The sequence below is a fragment of the Conger conger genome, chromosome 5 (assembly GCF_963514075.1).
Source record: "Conger conger chromosome 5, fConCon1.1, whole genome shotgun sequence".
Lineage (NCBI taxonomy): Eukaryota > Metazoa > Chordata > Actinopteri > Anguilliformes > Congridae > Conger > Conger conger.
Window position 1 is genome coordinate 14,457,400 of NC_083764.1, and position 19,193 is coordinate 14,476,592.

A 19,193-nucleotide genomic window follows, 5' to 3' on the forward strand; every position below is an offset into this window, starting at 1 on the left:
TCAGTCTGTGGACAATTTTATTCTTGAAGAATGGACTTGAAATATTTTAGCAAAAATGATCATTTTGAAGGCTTTCCGAAACCAACTGTAAAAGAAAGCATAAACAATAGGATTACTTGTTGAATTGAAATAGGCAAACCAGAAAAATGTGTCAAACAAAACAGGTGGAATAGAATAATTGATCATTGGATCAATTAGGTTACAGATAAAAAATGGTAACCAGCATGTCAGGAATACCCCCATAACAACTGCCAGAGTCTTTGTAGCCTTTCGCTCCATGTTGCTTGAAGATGGGCTGTTTCCAGGTTGTACGTGCTGACATGCAGTGCTGTGAATTGAGCGGGCTTGCTTCAGTGCAATGTGGAAGATTTTTTGATATATGGTAACCATAATGAACCCTGGAATGTAAAAAGATAGAAGTGACCCTATAATAGCAGATGTCTTGGTCTGGATAAGAAAACAGCCTCCAAAACAATACAAATTATTGTAGTAAAAATCTTCGATACCACGAATGTTCAGTTTCAGAAATATTGCTCCAAACGCAATGATGAACGATAGGTTCCAACTGATCAGGATCATGATCACTGCAGTACAAGTGGTGAACTTGGTCTGGTAGTGGAGCGGCCGGCAAACTGCATAATATCGATCAATGGAAATAAAAGAAAGATTTAAAATGGATACAGTGCACAGCATTAACTCTGTACTTGAATGGATTTTACAGAACATGTCACCAAAGTACCAGCATGTCTCAATTGTGCGCACCATGCTAGGAGGCATGTTGACTACTGCCAGGAGGAAGTCAGTCACTGCCAGAGAGAGGATGAGGTAGTTGGTTGGAGTCTGCAGCTGTTTGAAGTGAGTGATTGAAATTATGACAAGGAGGTTTCCACACATGGTGAAAACAATAATGGTAATGAAGAAAATATACAGTGTAATCCGTATCGCTGTTGGGTAGGTGATCTTTGGGCAAGATCTATTCACAGACTTATAACAGAAGTCTGAATATTCAATCATTCCAGGTTGACTGAAATTCATTGTATTATGTTGTCAGCTATAACGATTTACAACTAAACAAAGAAGCAAAAGAAAAGCATTTACCACACCAAGCATTAATTGCAGAAACAAATTTCTCACAGTTAACATCTCCTGAACAGCAGTATAATTTAAAATCCAGTTACAATTCTAACTCTCACCTCAGAATTCAGTTGTGGCATGAAACTAATTTAAATACATTCATTTTTATGTTGATGAAAAAGCATTCAATAAATATTCTGAGTCACTGAAGTAAATTATGTCTTCCTCAAGACTCAAGACCTCTGGCAGATGTCCTGTGACAATGTCTAACACCATTGGAGATGGTTCTGTTATATACATACAGTTTGCTCACAGTCCCACAGCTTAAAAGTTACTCACGTGGGGAGCTGTTAACCCTCAGCACTGACAGCAACCATGTATTTTCCCTATTGTTATTGCAACTCAAACCACGGTTTGCTTAAATGCTTCCACATTAGAAGTTTCATGAAAAGGCAGAACATTTGTGTTCCAGATATAAGGACTGAACTTCCATGACAAACCTACACATATAAAATGTTGAACACCCTTCAGACTGCCCTACTACACGTTAAAGAAATTTATTCAGGGTCATTGCCAACTATTATGGTTTTTTCTTATTCAGTGTTAAACCTACTTATAGTAGCACCACGGTCCTGTAAGAAGTGCATTCATAAATTACATTAATGTTTTTCAAATTGTATTTATTTTACCTTATTAGATTAGACAATCGAATTTGCAAGGGAGACCTGGCCAAGAAGACAGAAGCATACATATGGATTCAATTCAATCCAAATGTATTTCTATAGTCTTTTTTTCTGAGCAATACAATGCAATGACGTGAACAATACAGACACAATACAGTACAAGGTATGCAGCAGTGCACATTGCACCTCAATTTGTGTTAGGTTTCGTGTTTTTCATGTTCTGTATTCTGCCTATGTTGTTCGCGTTTTCGTGTTTTTGTTACCTCCGTGCACACTGTAGTCTCCCTTTCACTTCATTCATTCGTTTCACTTCCTGATTGTTTCCCCACCTGATTCCCATTCCCTCTCGTCACCTGTGTATAAAGACCCCTCTGTTTGTGCAGTTAGTTGCCAGATTGTTATGTGTCTATTCCATATTCTTGTTTTCGTATTGATACCTGTTTTGACCTGTTTCGTCCCCGACCAAGAACTTTAATTGTGGTCTCGCTATTGCATCCCCCGTTCTGAGTGCCTGATAATTGGTCACACATACAGGCTAGTTATATAAAAATACATATACAAGCAAACAAAAACACCAAAACAAATTGAAATAAACGAAGACCAGGCAAGCCTGGTTTAGCCAGACCCTGATGTGGCCAGGGAGGGAGTATGTGTGGTGGAAACTATATGGGATGACAAATTCCTGTTAGCGTAGAAGTGGAACTCTCTCACTTTGTTGGCTGGTTGTAGACATACTTCCGGCATTGAACCATTTCCATCTATTACTATTACTTGTATTAATATAGAAGGTGTAGGAACGTGTCACACCCATGCCTAGCGTGAGGATCCATATGCCCCAATTCTAAATATTCAACAGATGGCACAGCCTCAGGGTAGCACTTCAGTACAATGATGCTTAGTGTGATTACCCACGGGAAACAGACAACCAAACTTACATGTAACAAAACTAACAGATACAAAGTAGATTGGTGCAGACACACCACCACCTACTCCATGGCTCTCTTGAATCCACTCTCTCTAATTTGAAGCAAGGAACTTGTGCAAATTAGTTCTCATGTGTACAAGTTAGTATTTTGTGGGCACAAGATACTTTATGTTTTTTGTTTTTTTCAATGTCCCTTTGGGGGCTCTGTAAAATAGAGGACTTCCTTTGGAGGATTTCCACGGAATCTCTTGTCTTGAGTAAATATTTCTGAGGAAGACAGTAGAAACACTGTTGACAACACAGTAGAGGGTATTTTCAGTGACGTGACCTCATTTAATATCTGTGAGTATCTAAATACATACTCAAAATATTTTATTATTATTCATTATGCTTATAAATAAGGAATCAGCCTGCTTTTGGATGTGAAATTATGGAATGTGTTTGACTTGTTGATGGGGTTTGGGTATTTGACAAAAACTCAATGAGTATATTAGTATACAAGATGGTATTATTGCGATTATTGCATTTATTTTCTTATTTTCTCAAGCTGTTGCTGTCTGAGGATAGCTGCACGGAAAGGGAGATTGGGACAGAGAGGTAGGGGAGGGTGACAGGTGGGGGGAAGTGGAAACACTTTTTGAAATAAAAGCTATAGTTTAGTAAGCAAGATGCAGTATTTTAGATCTCATAAGACCCATAATATCATGTCGTTTCCATGTGTCCTTCTGGAGTCTCCAAATGTCCTTTTTGGAAAACATTGATTGCCTAGATGTTGTCTAGACATTGAGTCAAAATCACTATACAGAATGCTCATTTCTGGTGATATTGTCCTCAAATTTGAAAGGGTTTTTCCCAGACTTGGTCCATTGTGTTTCTAAGTGCACCAGCCACAGCTACAATAATCTGTATCCAGTCAAAAACAGAAAATCTTTTCAGTGAGAAAAAAAGCTTCTGCAACTTTATTTGAGTAATATTTGGAGTAATTCTGAAAACAAACTCCAAAGGGTTACCTTTCATTGGACCAGGAGTATGCCTGTAGTCAAAACACCTCAAGAATAGCAGCCATTATATTTTGGGGATGCCATTTTCAAGCTTGTATCAGGAAATGTGTTGATATTTAAGGGGTTAAACCTACATATCGAAGCAGCACTGGTCCTGGAAAGTTTAATTTAAAGTTACTGAGACAGGTCAGAGGAGAATGGTCAGACTTGTCAAAGCTGACAGGAAGCTAATGTAAATATTCACACATTACAACAGTGCTATGCAGAAGAGCATCTCTAAACACACCACATCAAACCTCTAAGTGGATCGGATACAGGAGCAGAAGACTGAATAAGTTTAAAAAAATGAGTCTAATAAATACCTAACAAAGTGTTCACTGATTGTACATTCACCGAGCACTATACTAGGAACATTTTTACTTTATTACACCTACTTATTAATGTGATTATCTAATTAGCCAAGTGTGTGGCAGCAGTGGAATGCATGGAATCATGTAGATACGGGTCAGGAACTTCAGTTAATGTTCACATCAACCATCAGAATGGGGAAAAAATTGGATCTAAGTGACTTTGACCGTGGAATGATTAGTGGTGGCAGACAGGGTGGTTTGAGTATCTCAGAAACTGCTGATCTCCTGGGATTTGTATGCACACTAGTCTCTAGAGATTGCAAAGACTGGTGAACAAAAAAAGAATGCAGTGAGCAGCAGTTCTGCAGACAGAAACGCCTTGTTAAGGATAGATGTCAGAGGAGAATGGCCAGACTGGTCAAAGCTAACAGGAAGGTGACAGTAACGCAAATAACCACACATTTCAACAGTGGTATGCAGAAGAGCATCTCTGAACACACAACACATCATAACTCTTAAGTGGATAGGCTACAGCAGTAGAAGTCTCAAGAATGAGTCTAATAAATGTCTAATAAAGTGCTCGGTGAGTTTATATGACATGACAAATGCCTGCTGGCAAAGAATTTTAACTCTCTCACTTTGTTTTTTGGTTGCTGAGTACTTCCTTTATTGAAGCATTTCTATCGTGAGAAAACAGTTTTTGCACCAAGTTCCTAGTGACTATAATGTAGAATCTAAGCAGAAGAGACACAGGGGAATTCGAATAGGACATTTACATGTTTAATTTTTGCCCTATAAAGTGCCAGAAGTGTCCCTCTGGTGCCCCTATGATAGAGAAAACACAGTTTCATGTGACCTTAGCACAAAAATAAAGCTAGGAGATGTCCTATTAGGATGCCCCTTTGGATAGAAAACTGAAGGTCCCATGCTACAAGGGTGCCCGGAATTGAAGCATGATTAATTTTTACCCCTAGGACACACTAGAAGGTTTTGTCAGCAGCTGAAATGCCCTCTGGTGTGACATTATGGCAAAAAAGTCACAAGCTGGGGATGAATTGGCTCAGAGCCAGGCATGGAATGAGGGCAGAAATGAAGGTTCCTTATTGGCACAGACCTACCCTGGATAAATAAAGGTTTAGAAAAGAAAGGGCACTTTGGCTCTCAGAGCAAAAAGGGCACAGGTGGCCCTGAGGCCATAGCCAAATTGTATAGTAACCTGTAGGCTGTTGTCTGTGAAAGCAAATACTACTTGATTGGGAGACCATTTTATAAATGAGGCTGCGGGTCTCTTGCAGAACTCTACTTTTGCAAATGCAGTAGGCTACAAAATTTCCAAGTGCAAATTTTTATTCAAATGTTTTGCATATTTATAGAATGTAAGGTTTGTCTGATTTGTCAAATTATTCTGTAAATTCTGCATCTCAGTCAGTTTGTATGATTTCAGTTCCACTAGATAAATGACATGCATGTTGAAGCCAAAGCAGGAGCTTTTCAGTCTGTGGAGAATTTTATTCTTGAAGAATGGGCTTGAAATATTTTACCAAAAATGATCATTTTGAAGGCTTTCCGAAACCAACTGTAAAAGAAAGCATAAACAATAGGATTAGTTGTTGAATTGAAATAGGCAATCCAGCCGAGTGTTTCAAACAAAACAGGTGGAACCGAATAATTGATCATTGGGTCAAGTATGTGACACATAAAATATGGGAACCAACATGTCAGAAATACGCCCATAACAATGGCCAGGGTCTTTGTAGCCTTTCGCTCCATTTTGCTTGAAGATGTGCTGTTTCCAGTTTGTACGTGCTGACATGCAGTGCTGTGAATTGAGCGGGCTTGCTTCAGTGCAATGTGTAAGATTTTCTGATAGATGGTAACCATAATGAATCCTGGTATGTAAAATGATAGGACTGAACCTATAATAGCAGCTGTTTTGCTCAGGAAAAGGAAACAGCCTCCAAAACAATGAAAGTTATTGTAGTAAAAATCTTCCATACCACGAATGTTCAGTTTCAGAAATATTGCTCCAAACGCAATGATGAAGGACAAGTTCCAACTGATCAGTATCATGATCACTGCTGTACAAGTGGTGATCTTGGTCCGGTAGCGGAGTGGCTGGCAAACTGCATAATATCGATCAATGGAAATAAAAGAAAGATTTAAAATGGACACATTGCATAGCATTACATCTGTACTTGAATGGATTTTACAGAGCATGTCTCCAAAGTACCAGCATGTCTCAATTGTGTGCACCATGCTAGGAGGCATGTTGACTACTGCCAGGAGGAAGTCAGTCACTGCCAGAGAAAGGATGAGGTAGTTGGTTGGAGTCTGCAGCTGTTTGAAGTGAGTGATTGAAATGATGACAAGGAGGTTTCCACATATGGTTAGAACCATAATGGTAATGAAGAAAATATAGAGTGTAATCCGTATCGCTGTTGGGTAGGTGATCTTTGGGCAAGATCTATTCACAGACTTGTAACAGAAGTCTGAATATTCAGTCATTCCAGGTTGACTGGAATTCATTGTATTATGTTGTCAGCTATAATGGTTTACAACTGAACAAAGAAGCAAAAGAAAAGCATTTACCACACCAAGCATTCATTGTAGAAACATATACATCACACTTAACATCTCCTGAACAGCAGTATTATTTGAAATGCAGTTACAATTCTAACTCTCACTTCAGTTGCGGCATGAAACCAATTTAAATACATTCATTGTTCTGTTGATAAATAAGCATTCAATAAATATTCTAAGTCACTGAAGTAAATTATGTCTTTCTCAAGACTCAAGATCTCCGGCAGATGTCCTGTGACAATGTGTAGCATCAGTGGAGATGGTTCTGTTATATACAGTTTTCTCACATTCCCACAGCTTAAAAGTTACTCACGTGAGGTGCTGGTATCCCCTAAGCACTGACAGCAACCATGTATTTCCCCTGTTATTGCTAGTCAAACCACTGTTTGCTTAAATGCTTCCTCATTAGAAGTTTCATGAAAAAGCAGAACATTTGTGTTCGTGATATAAAGACTCAACTTCCATGACAAATCTACACACATAAAATGCTGTTCCAATGAATTATTTTGAAGTGTTATCTACAGATTTATTTCCCTTCCATTGCATTGCAGTATGACAAACTGAGTTTAAGCAAAATACATAAGTAGTGAGTGACAGCAGCAAATTTAAATGTATTTCTTAATTCATTACAAGTAGATTTAATTCCTCCTTTTTCTGGCCAAATGTCTTTGGCGGAAAGTAGCGTTCGATCACTTATTATAGGACAGGTTCCTTCAACAACAACAAAACGTAAACATATTTTCAGCTGTATATAGAAATATTGGCAAAAATATGTACCTACTTAAGTAGAAAAAACATGATTATTATCTTCTGGTAGTTATTTTTTTAATTTCCTGTGCTGGCAAATGGCAGTGTCCATTGATAGCATTAGCCGCTAAGGGGACATATTATCGGACACCCTGGGGCATGTACTAGACACCAGTAGTGGTCTTTTTTTCTGTAATTTTTCTGTAAGTGGAGCTACCCTAAGCCGTAAAGCTAGCATGCATTCAACCATTGAACTGTAATATTACAGTTCAATGCAATCAACTGTATGGTATTTCATCTTCCCAATGAGATTTGAATTCCAATTTAAATATTGTCCCTCCTTTCAAATTTTAATTGCCCATTCATGTCACAGAAGACGTTAATAAAATAGCTTGAATTGCTACCTGCAAGTTTCACATTTAATTGAAGGGAAAACTGGCACTAAAGCTGGTTAGCTTGATCTGATCGATATGAACAGCAGCGTTGCTATGCTGTCACAAATCGCCACAAGTCTGAGGTTAAACAGAAGGATACCAGCAAAAAAGCTGGCTGGCTGACCTGTTCTGATCAATAGGCTTTGAATGGTAACATGTTGCTACACTGCACCAGTCACCACATGCTTCTGAAAAAAATCAATACAAACAATAATAAAAACAATGCTATGTGATGTCCTTATAATTATCAAAAACTAAGAGAGAATGGACGTAGTTAATATAAAAATGGCAAAGCCTCTTTCGATGAAAAACTGAAGGACTCATGCTACTAGGATGCCCCTATGAAATAAAAAAATTACACTTTCATTTTTACACCAAGGTCACACCAGATGGGTATTTGAGCTGCTGATGCTGACATTAGGGCAACAAATGTCACAAACTGGGGATAAATTGGGTTGAGCCAGCCATGACATGAGGGGAAAAATAAAGTGTTCCTTATTGGCACAGACATTGTCTGGTTTACCCCTCAAGTATCACTGGCCCAGAGCTGGCCTGGTGAGGGGTTTTTTGCATTCATTATTTTTCCAGGATGCAATTTTCAATCACTATGGTAAAAGGATATACCATTTGAAAGCATTAACTCACGTTTCTATCTGTATAAACTATTTTAAGATGCCATTGTTTTAGTGTAAACAGTTCCTTATTTTGTAACATGTGGGTGGTGTGGGAGGAACTCACATTCTCTAAATTTTGGAAATCCACATACAGCAATAAATAAGTTGTTGTATAGTTTAGTACGCAAAATGCAGTATTTTACACCTTATAAATACCCATAATATCATTTAGTGTCCTTTTAGAGTCTAGACATTGATTAGAAAAAACAATGCAGAATGCACATTTTTGGGGATATTGTCCTCAAATTTGAAAGGGGATTTATACAGAGTTGTGACTTGGCTCCAATGTGTTGCTAAGCACACCAGCCACAGCTACAATAATCTGTATCCAGTCAAATACAGAAAATATTTTCAGTGAGAAAAAAAGCTTCCACTTTCATTGTGTTTGACCTTCTGTAACTTTGTAATATTTTGAGTAATTCTGACTCTTAGAAAACACAACAGGGTTACCTTTCAGAACAGACCAGAATTATGTCTGTAGTCAAAAGTGTTCAAGAATAAAAAAGGGCACTTTGGCTCTCAGAGCAAAAAGGGCAGGGGTAGCCTTTTTTACATTCTATTTCTATTAATTTTGAACTTTATTTGCAAAATATTTGAAGTGTTGTTCATTTGTAAAATGATTTCTAAAATTCTGCATCTCATTCAGTTTGTATGATTTAATTTACAGTTGTACACATGGCATGCGAGTTGAAGCTTTTCAGTCTGTGGACAGTTTTGTTCTTGAAGAATGAGCTTCAAATATTTAGCCTGAAATGATCATTTTGAAGGCTTTCTGAAACCAACTGTAATAGAAAGCATAAACAATAGGATTACTTGTTGAATTGAAATAGCCAAGCCAGAAAAATATCTCAAACAAAACAGGTGGAACAGAATAATTGATTATTGGATCTATTAGGTTGCACATGAAAAATGGTAACCAGCATGACAGGAATACCCCCATAACAATTGCCAGAGTCTTTGTAGCCTTTCGCTCCATGCTGCTTGAGGATGTGCTGTTTCCAGGTTGTACATGCTGACATGCAGTGCTTTGAATTGAGCAGGCTTGCTTCAATGCAATGTGGAAGATTTTCTGATAGATGGTAATCATAATGAGCCCTGGTATGTAAAAAGCTAAGACTGAAGATATAATAGCAGATGTCTTGCTATGGAAAATATAACAGCCTCCAAAACAAAAGTTCTTGTTGTAAAAGTCTTCGATACCACGAATGTTCAGTTTCAGAAATATTTACATTTTACATTTTACATTTTAGTCATTTGGCAGACGCTTTTAATCCAAAGCGACTTACAAGTGCATAGGTTCTACCACAAGTCAAAGCATCCCATCCAGAACTAGAAAAATACACCTGGACTGCTGTTCTAAACATATAGTCGTCATCATAAGTGCAATTTTTTTTTTTTTTTTTTTTTTTTTTTTTTTGGGGGGGGGGGGGGGGGTTAGACAGGGATAGGGGTATCAGAAGGGGGGGGCGGGGTAAATCAGGAGGGGGGGCTAAGGTAGAGTTTGAAGAGGTGTGTTTTGAGTCTGCGTCGAAATAGGGGGAGGGATTCTGCTGTCCTGACAGTGGTAGGCAAGTCATTCCACCACTGAGGAACCAGAACGGAAAACAGGCGTGAACGTGCAGCTCGACCGCCAGGTGCCCGTAGAGAGGGAATCGTAAGGCGACCAGAGCTGGCAGACCGGAGTGGTCTAGCTGGGGAGTAGGGAGTGATCAGGGATTGTATGTAATGTGGGGCAGTCCCCTTAGCAGCCTGAAATGCCAACACTAGGGCCTTGAATCGGATGCGTGCGGCAATAGGAAGCCAGTGGAGGCCAATGAGAAGCGGGGTGACATGAGCCGACCTGGGCTGACTGGTGATCAAGCGGGCTGCAGCATTCTGGACCAGCTGGAGGGGCTTGATGGCGCACGCAGGGAGACCGGCTAGGAGGGAGTTGCAGTAATCCAGGCGGGAAATGACGAGCGCCTGGACTAGGAGCTGGGTGGCTTTCTCCGTCAGGAGATGACGGATGCGGCGTATATTAAACAGAGAGAACCTGCAGGTTCTGGCAGTGGAGGATACTTGTGGAGCCAGGGAGAGGCAGTTATCAAGAGTCACCCCAAGATTCTTTGCCGTACGGGAGGAGGAAACTACAAAGTCCTCCACAGTCAGTGAGAGGTCGATTGACGGAGAGGACTTAGCAGGGATGTAGAGAAGCTCAGTTTTGGCAAGGTTGAGCTTCAGGTGATGGGAAGTCATCCATGCAGAGATATCAGCCAAGCAGGCAGAGATCTGTGTGGTGATTTGGGTGTCAGGGGGGAAGGAAATGAAGAGTTGGGTGTCATCAGCGTAGGAGTGATAAGAGAAGCCGTGGGAAGAGATAACAGAACCAAGAGACATGGTGTATAGCGAGAAGAGGAGAGGCCCAAGAACCGAGCCCTGCGGGACTCCAGTTCGTAGGGGTTGAGGGTCGGAGAGTGCGCCCCTCCAAGTCACCTGGTAGGAGCGACCAGAGAGGTAGGAGGAAAACCAAGCGAGTGCAGAACCTGTGACACCCATCCCAGACAGCGATGAGAGCAGAATCTCATGGTTGACTGTATCGAAGGCGGCCGACAGGTCGAGGAAGATGAGGACAGAGGAGAGGGATTTTGCTTTAGCAGAGTGGAGTGCCTCAGTGACCGCGAGCAGGGCGGTTTCAGTGGAGTGGCCACTCTTGAAGCCAGACTGGTTGGGGTCATGGAGATTGTTGTGGAGAAGATAAGTGGACAGTTGGGAGCAGACCGCCCGTTCCAGGGTTTTAGCAAAAAAGGGAAGAAGAGAGACAGGCCGGTAGTTGTTCAGGGCAGAGGGATCGAGAGTAGGTTTTTTGAGGAGGGGAGTGACTCTGGCCCTCTTCAGGGAAGAGGGCATGGTGCCGGAAGAGAGGGAGGTGTTGATTAGAGAGGAGAGAAAAGGGAGAATGTCCTCAGATATAGATTGTAGGAGGGGAGAGGGGATGGGGTCAAGAGGACAGGTGGTTGGGCGGTGGGAAGTAAGGAGTTTCAGCGTGTCGGCGTCAGCGAGGGGAGAAAAGGAGGTTAGGGAGTTGGGGAGGGTAGGAGGGTCAGCAGGGGTGGAGGGTTGGGAGAAGGAATTGCGAATAGCATCGACCTTCTTTTCAAAGAAGGAGACAAAGTCATCAGGTGTGAGTGATGAGGGGGGTGGGGGGGGAGGGGGGGCCAGAAGAGAGGAGAAAGTTGAAAACAGTTTGCGGGGATTAGAGGCGGCCGCGTTAATTTTCGAGTGAAAGAAGGAAGATTTAGTTAGAGAGACAGAGGAATGGAAAGATGATAAGAGGGCATGGAAGGAAGCTATATCACTGGGGAGACAGGACCTTTTCCATTTTCTCTCCGCCGCCCGCAGTTCGGTTCGGACAGCTCGTAGAGCATCAGAAAGCCAGGGACTGGGGGGGGAGGCCCGAGCTAGTTTGGTGGTGAGGGGACACAGAGAGTCAAAGGAAGATGAGAGGGAGGACATGAGAGTTGTAGCCGCATCATCGGTAGACAGTCGAGAGAAAGACTCCGCAGATGGTAGGGAGGAGAGGATTGTAGATGAGAGGGTGGAGGAAGACAGGTGGCGTAGGTTCCGTCGACAGGTGACAGTGGATGGTGGGAGAGATGGATGGGTGTTAGAGGAGAGTGGAAGAGAGAAAGAGATGAAGGAGTGGTCAAATATAATTCCGAAACCAATGATGAAGGACAAGTTCCAACTGATCAGGATCATGATAACTATAGTAGAAGAGGTGATTTTGGTCTGATAGTGGAGAGGCTGGCAAACTGCATAATATTACATTATTGGCATTTGGCAGACGCTCTTATCCAGAGCGACGTACAACAAAGTGCATACCCATAACCAGGGATAAGTTCGCTGAAAGACCCTAGAGGTAAGTACAATTTCAACTGCTACCTGTACAAGAAAGATAAGGACAAGGGCCAATTTTTTTTTTTTTTTTTTTTTTTTTTTTTTTTGAACAAACAAACAAACAAACAGAGCAAAAGTCACCAAAGTTAACTATCCAAACACTGCTTACCTAGCCAACTAAAATACTGATACACAAGTCACAGAGACAACAATTAAGGTTCACAGGGAGGTAGGGAGGGATGGGGAGAGGTGCTGTTTGAAGAGGTGTGTCTTCAGCTTGCGCTTGAAGGTGGGGAGGGATTCTATAGTTCTGACCTCAACGGGGAGTTCGTTCCACCACCGTGGAGCCAGAACAGACAGTAGTCGTGAGCGTGAGGTGGAGGTTCTGAGAGGGGGAGGTGCCAAGCGGCCTGTGGAGGCTGAACGAAGAGGTCTGGCAGGGGTGTAGGGTCTGATGATTTTTTGCAGATAAGCTGGGGAAGACCCTTTAACTGCTTGGAAGGCTAGCACCAATGTTTTGAATTTGATGCGAGCCATGACAGGCAGCCAGTGGAGGGAAGTAAGCAGGGGGGTGACGTGTGAGTATTTGGGAAGGTTGAAGACCAGACGAGCTGCTGCATTCTGGATGAGTTGGAGGGGTCTGATGGCAGACGCTGGGAGGCCAGCCAAGAGGGAATTGCAGTAATCCAGGCGGGACAGAACCATCGCTTGGACCAGGAGCTGGGTCGAGTAGGGGGTGAGAAAGGGGCGGATTCTCCGTATGTTGTATAGGAAGAACCTGCAAGACCGGGTCACCGCCGCAATGATCTCGGAAAGGGACAGTCTGCTGTCCATCACCACGCCGAGGTTCCTTGCACTGGGTGACGGCGTGAGTGTGGTATCCCCGAGGGAAATGGAGAGATCCAGATGGGGAGAGGTATTAGCAGGGATGAATATCATTTCAGTTTTACCTGGGTTGAGCTTTAGATGGTGGTTGTCCATCCAGCTCTGGATGTCCCTCAGGCAAGCAGAGATACGGGCTGAAACCTGCGTATCAGACGGCGGGAACGAGACGAAGAGTTGGGTATCGTCCGCATAGCAGTGGTAGGATAGCCCATGTGCAGTGATCACAGGGCCAAGGGAGCGAGTGTAGAGAGAAAAAAGAAGCGGGCCAAGGACTGAGCCCTGGGGAACTCCTGTGGCGAGGGGCCGAGGTGTCGATACCGAACCAGCCCAGGCAACCTGGAAGGAGCGACCAGAGAGGTAGGACTCAATCCAGTCCAGGGCTGTGCCACAGATGCCCGTTGCTGACAGGGCAGACAGGAGGATGGAGTGATCCACAGTGTCGAAGGCAGCAGAGAGATCTAGAAGAATGAGGACAGAGGAGAGGGAGGCTGCTCGTGCGGCATGAAGTGACTCACTGACGGAGAGGAGCGCAGTCTCTGTCGAGTGGCCCGATCTGAAGCCAGACTGATGGGGGTCTAGCAGGTTGTTGTTAGAAAAGAAGGAAGAAAGTTGAGTAGAAGCGGCTCGTTCTATAGTTTTAGAAAGGAAAGGAAGAAGAGATACCGGGCGGTAGTTCTGGATGATGGAGGGATCCAGGGTAGGCTTTTTTAGCAGCGGAGTGATGTGGGCCCTCTTGGAGGATGCCGGAAAACAGCCGGAAGACAGGGAGGAGTTGACAAGGGAGGTGACAAATGGGAGAATGTCAGGTGTGATAGTTTGGAGAAGAGAAGAGGGGATAGGGTCAAGGGCACAGGTTGTAGGGCGGTGGCAGAGCAGGAGTTGAGAAACATCAGAGTCTGTAAGGGGGGAGAAAGTGGAAAAGGAAGGGATGGGCCTAGAGGGGGGGGAAGGGCACAGTGAGGGGGGCGGCGGTTGTAAAGGATCTGCGGATGACTGCAACCTTCTCATCGAAGAAATCAGCAAAGTCATCAGCAGCGAAGGAGGACTGAGGAGGAGGAGGCGGTGCGTTGAGGAGAGAGGAGAAAATGGAGAAAAGTTTCCGGGGGTTAGAAGCAGAGTTCTGAATTTGCGTTTGATAGTATTTTGCTTTGGCGGCAGTGACATCGGAAGAGAATGCCGCCAGGAGAGACTGGTAAGTCATGAGGTCGGAAGCGTCTCTGGATTTCCCCCACTTCCTCTCCGCTGCGCGGAGGCTGGCCCTGGAGGTACGGAGGGTGTCAGATATCCAAGGACTGGGAGGGGATGTGCGAGGTGGCTTTGAGACAGGGGGACAGAGAAAGTCAAAGGCGGAGGAGAGAGATGAAAGGAGGGTGGCAGATGCAGAGTCAGCGGGGAGTTTGGAGAAGGATTCGAGAGGGGGGAGTGAGGCGGTGACGGTGCTGGCAAAGGAAGAGGGTGAGAGGGAGCGGAGGTTACGGCGGGCTGAGGAAGTGTGGGAGGGAGGAGGGGGAGGAGGATGGGGAGGAAGAGGGAGGGAGAATGAGATGAAGTGGTGATCAGATGTATGCAGAGGGGTAACCGTGAAATTGGAGCATGAGCAGTTCCTTACAAAGACAAGGTCTAGGACATTGCCCGCCTTGTGGGTTGGAGGAGAGTGTTGCAGGGAGAGGCCGAAGGAGTGGATTAGCGGTAGGAAGGCAGCAGACTGGGAGGCTTCTAGGTGGATGTTGAAGTCTCCAAGGAGAATCAGTGGGGTGCCATCCTCAGGGAAGGAGCTGAGAAGGGTGTCTAGCTCATCAAGGAAGTTTCCCAGGGGCCCTGGAGGACGGTAGATAACTGCAATGAAAAGGTTAGTAGGGTAGGATACTGCAACAGAATGGAATTCAAAAGTGGATATGGACAGGTCAGAGAGGGGGAGAACAGAGAATTTCCACGAGGGGGAAATTAAAAGACCAGTACCACCGCCACGGCCAGAAGGCCGGGGAGTGTGCGAGAAGGAGAAAAAGGATGAGAGGGCAGCGGGAGTGGCGGTGTTGTCAGGTGTGATCCAGGTCTCAGTTAGGGCAAGGAATTGTAGGGACTGGAGGGAGGCATACGCAGGGATGAAGTCAGCCTTCCGAGTGGCAGACTGGCAGTTCCATAGTCCCCCTGTGACAGCAAAGTCCTCACAGGGGGTCAGCGGGGGATAGCTGAGGTTTGAGGGGTTCCGACGCCGTGGAGGCCCACGTCGCAGGGGGGGGTCTTCGAGGGAGAGAGCAGACTGGGATGGGGAGAAACACGCCTATTTAAATGGCCTACAATTGCTCACAAGCAATACCAAATCAAAGCTAATCTACTGATAAATTCCACAGCTATTTAAGTTACTTAAGACAAATGTTCAATCACTCTACAGGTATGCAACCAGTAGAAGTGATTAACAGGTAATAGACAAACAACCTGGCTCAAGCCCTAACCCTTGCTGTTCAAATGAGCAATTTAAAAAAATCTACGTTACCGCGTCAAGAGGAAAACCCGCAGCGATACTAAACACCTGGTCAGAATGATGCACTTACTGACTAAGGACAACTTTCGCCAGTCTAATATACGCTAGCGTCGCTCTGACACGCCTATTTAAATGGCCTACAATTGCTCACAAGCAATACCAAATCAAAGCTAATCTACTGATAAATTCCACAGCTATTTAAGTTACTTAAGACAAATGTTCAATCACTCTACAGGTATGCAACCAGTAGAAGTGATTAACAGGTAATAGACAAACAACCTGGCTCAAGCCCTAACCCTTGCTGTTCAAATGAGCAATTTAAAAAAATCTACCTTACCGCGTCAAGAGGAAAACCCGCAGCGATACTAAACACCTGGTCAGAATGATGCACTTACTGACTAAGGACAACTTTCGCCAGTCTAATATACGCTAGCGTCGCTCTGACACGCCTATTTAAATGGCCTACAATTGCTCACAAGCAATACCAAATCAAAGCTAATCTACTGATAAATTCCACAGCTATTTAAGTTACTTAAGACAAATGTTCAATCACTCTACAGGTATGCAACCAGTAGAAGTGATTAACAGGTAATAGACAAACAACCTGGCTCAAGCCCTAACCCTTGCTGTTCAAATGAGCAATTTAAAAAAATCTACGTTACCGCGTCAAGAGGAAAACCCGCAGCGATACTAAACACCTGGTCAGAATGATGCACTTACTGACTAAGGACAACTTTCGCCAGTCTAATATACGCTAGCGTCGCTCTGACACGCCTATTTAAATGGCCTACAATTGCTCACAAGCAATACCAAATCAAAGCTAATCTACTGATAAATTCCACAGCTATTTAAGTTACTTAAGACAAATGTTCAATCACTCTACAGGTATGCAACCAGTAGAAGTGATTAACAGGTAATAGACAAACAACCTGGCTCAAGCCCTAACCCTTGCTGTTCAAATGAGCAATTTAAAAAAATCTACGTTACCGCGTCAAGAGGAAAACCCGCAGCGATACTAAACACCTGGTCAGAATGATGCACTTACTGACTAAGGACAACTTTCGCCAGTCTAATATACGCTAGCGTCGCTCTGACACGCCTATTTAAATGGCCTACAATTGCTCACAAGCAATACCAAATCAAAGCTAATCTACTGATAAATTCCACAGCTATTTAAGTTACTTAAGACAAATGTTCAATCACTCTACAGGTATGCAACCAGTAGAAGTGATTAACAGGTAATAGACAAACAACCTGGCTCAAGCCCTAACCCTTGCTGTTCAAATGAGCAATTTAAAAAAATCTACGTTACCGCGTCAAGAGGAAAACCCGCAGCGATACTAAACACCTGGTCAGAATGATGCACTTACTGCATCGATCAATGGAAATGAAAGAAAGATTTAAAATGGATACAGTGCACAGCATTACTTCTGTACTTGTATGGATTTTACAGAACATGTCTCCAAAGTACCAGCATGTCTCAATCGTACGCACCATGCTAGGAGGCATGTTGATTACTGCCAGAAGAAAGTCAGTCACTGCCAGAGAAAGGATGAGGTAGTTGGTTGGAGTCTGCAGCTGTTTGAAGTGAGCGATAGAAATAATGACAAGTAGGTTTCCACATATGGTTAGAACAATGATGATGATGAAAAAAATATAGAGTGGAATCCGTATCGCTGTTGGGTAGGTGATCTTTGGGCAAGATCTATTCACAGACTCGTAACAGAAGTCTGAATGTTCACTCACTCCAGGTTTTGTGAAAATCATTTTGTCAGGTATAAAGGTTCACACCTCAAGTTAAGTTAGTTAGTTTTCGTATAAGAAAATTAAAATATATATTTTGAAAATAAATACATTTAATTGAATGGAGATGAATATGCATTAATTCAATCTTCACTGAATAGTCACTACAAGGTTTTCTCAAGACTCAAGACCTCTGGCAGAGGTCCTGTGGAAATGTGTTGCATTACTGGAGACGGCTCTATTATATACAGTTTGCTCACAGTCCCAAAGCTTTAAGGCGGCTCACTTAAGGTGTTTTCCCTATTGTTATTGCAACTCAAACCACTGTTTGCTTAAATGCTTCCACATCAGAAGTTTCATGAAAAGGCAGTACATTTTTGTTCCAGACGTAAGGACTCAACTTCCATGACAAACCTACACACATAAAATGTTGAACACTCTTCACTCCTCCTACTACATGTTAAAGAAATAGTCACTCTTCAGGGTCATTGCCAACTATTATGGTCTTTTCTTATTAAGTGTTAAACCTACTTATAGTAGCCCAACGGTCCTGTAAGAAGTGCATTCATAAATTACATTAATGTTTTTCAAATTGTATTTATTTTACCTTCATTTAACCAGGTTAGTCCTTTTGAGATTAGAAAATCGAATTTGCAAGGGAGACCTGGCCAAGAAGACAGAAGCATACATATGGAGCAGTGGAGGCTGGTGACTTCCAGAATTGAGGAGGCCATTTTTTTCCGCTTGCTCACTTCACTCGTGATGGAATGTTCCCTGTTCTCTTATCTGTCTTTGTGCTGGCCAAAGGCATACTATTTGGAGTGTAAGCTACAGTCAGAAAGTTCTGGCTGATGAAATTCATTGTGCAGAGCTTAGCCTTGTGCCTTCCTGAAGAAATTACATTGCTGTAAGTCTATGAGCCTGCCTGATCATTAAGCTGAGAAATGACATTTGGATGTAATATAAATGCCAAGTGAACATGTGTAAAAGGCAGGAATTTTAATTATGTAGTGTGGTGGCCCGATCAGGAATCGGTACACCACTGGAGTGGAACGGCCCGTGCGCCGGCGCCAAGCACTGGGAAAGGTCTTTAACCACGTGTATTTCCCCTGTTCATATCTAGCAGAGCCGCACCGAGGAGAGAGAGCCGGCGGGGAGAATCAGCACCATGGCCAGCGACACGGAGAAAAGACGCGTGAGAAATGCGAGCTAGGAATGAATTAACATTTCTAATTGGACAGGCGCAGCCGGACTGACTCCAAGGAGGAACCAGAGGCCGTACAAAAGACGGGGCGCAACCACAGAGCGGGGCTGAGTACGGAGGGAGACGGAGGCGAAGCCCAGTGAGTTGGAAAACAGCAATTAGAAACAAGCAACGACACCACGGTGGAACCGCGGGTCTGCGGAGGCCCTACAGAAAGGCGAAAGCGGAACGGACCACCCACAGTCACCGACGGACCGGTGTACCTAATTTTTTGGCCGGTTATTTTTTTTCCCCGTTTTTTGAGAAAACTGTTTTGTTGGAACTTTGTGAAAGTGCCCTGAAGGCACGTGGGAAATAATTAAAATATTATTTTTGATCTACTCTTGCTCTCTCGGTCTCTCTCTCCCCACGGGGTGCCACAGTAGTTAAAAACAATTTTGTTTAGCTTACATTTTTCATTCTTCTACAGCTTCAACATGTAATCACCAATTTAATCAAGTTTAGCATATAAAAAAGATAAGATAACACTTTCTTT

The 19,193-nt window shown here is 43.2% G+C and overlaps 3 protein-coding genes across 3 annotated transcripts; all 3 read right to left on the minus strand.

Moving 5' to 3' along the window:
- LOC133129431 (trace amine-associated receptor 1-like) lies at window positions 1-1,035 on the minus strand. The gene has a single exon (XM_061243525.1). The coding sequence runs from the start codon at window positions 1,033-1,035 to the stop codon at window positions 1-3; it is 1,035 nt and encodes a 344-aa protein (XP_061099509.1).
- A 4,489-nt stretch (window positions 1,036-5,524) lies between these two features.
- LOC133129416 (trace amine-associated receptor 1-like) lies at window positions 5,525-6,559 on the minus strand. Its single transcript, XM_061243487.1, has one exon. The coding sequence runs from the start codon at window positions 6,557-6,559 to the stop codon at window positions 5,525-5,527; it is 1,035 nt and encodes a 344-aa protein (XP_061099471.1).
- A 2,651-nt stretch (window positions 6,560-9,210) lies between these two features.
- Window positions 9,211-17,478, minus strand: LOC133129256 (trace amine-associated receptor 1-like). The gene is made up of 3 exons (XM_061243217.1): window positions 17,087-17,478; window positions 12,160-12,270; window positions 9,211-9,694 (listed from the first exon to the last, which is right to left on the minus strand). The coding sequence occupies exons 1-3, from the start codon at window positions 17,476-17,478 to the stop codon at window positions 9,211-9,213; spliced, it is 987 nt and encodes a 328-aa protein (XP_061099201.1).
- Window positions 17,479-19,193: the final 1,715 nt, after the last annotated feature.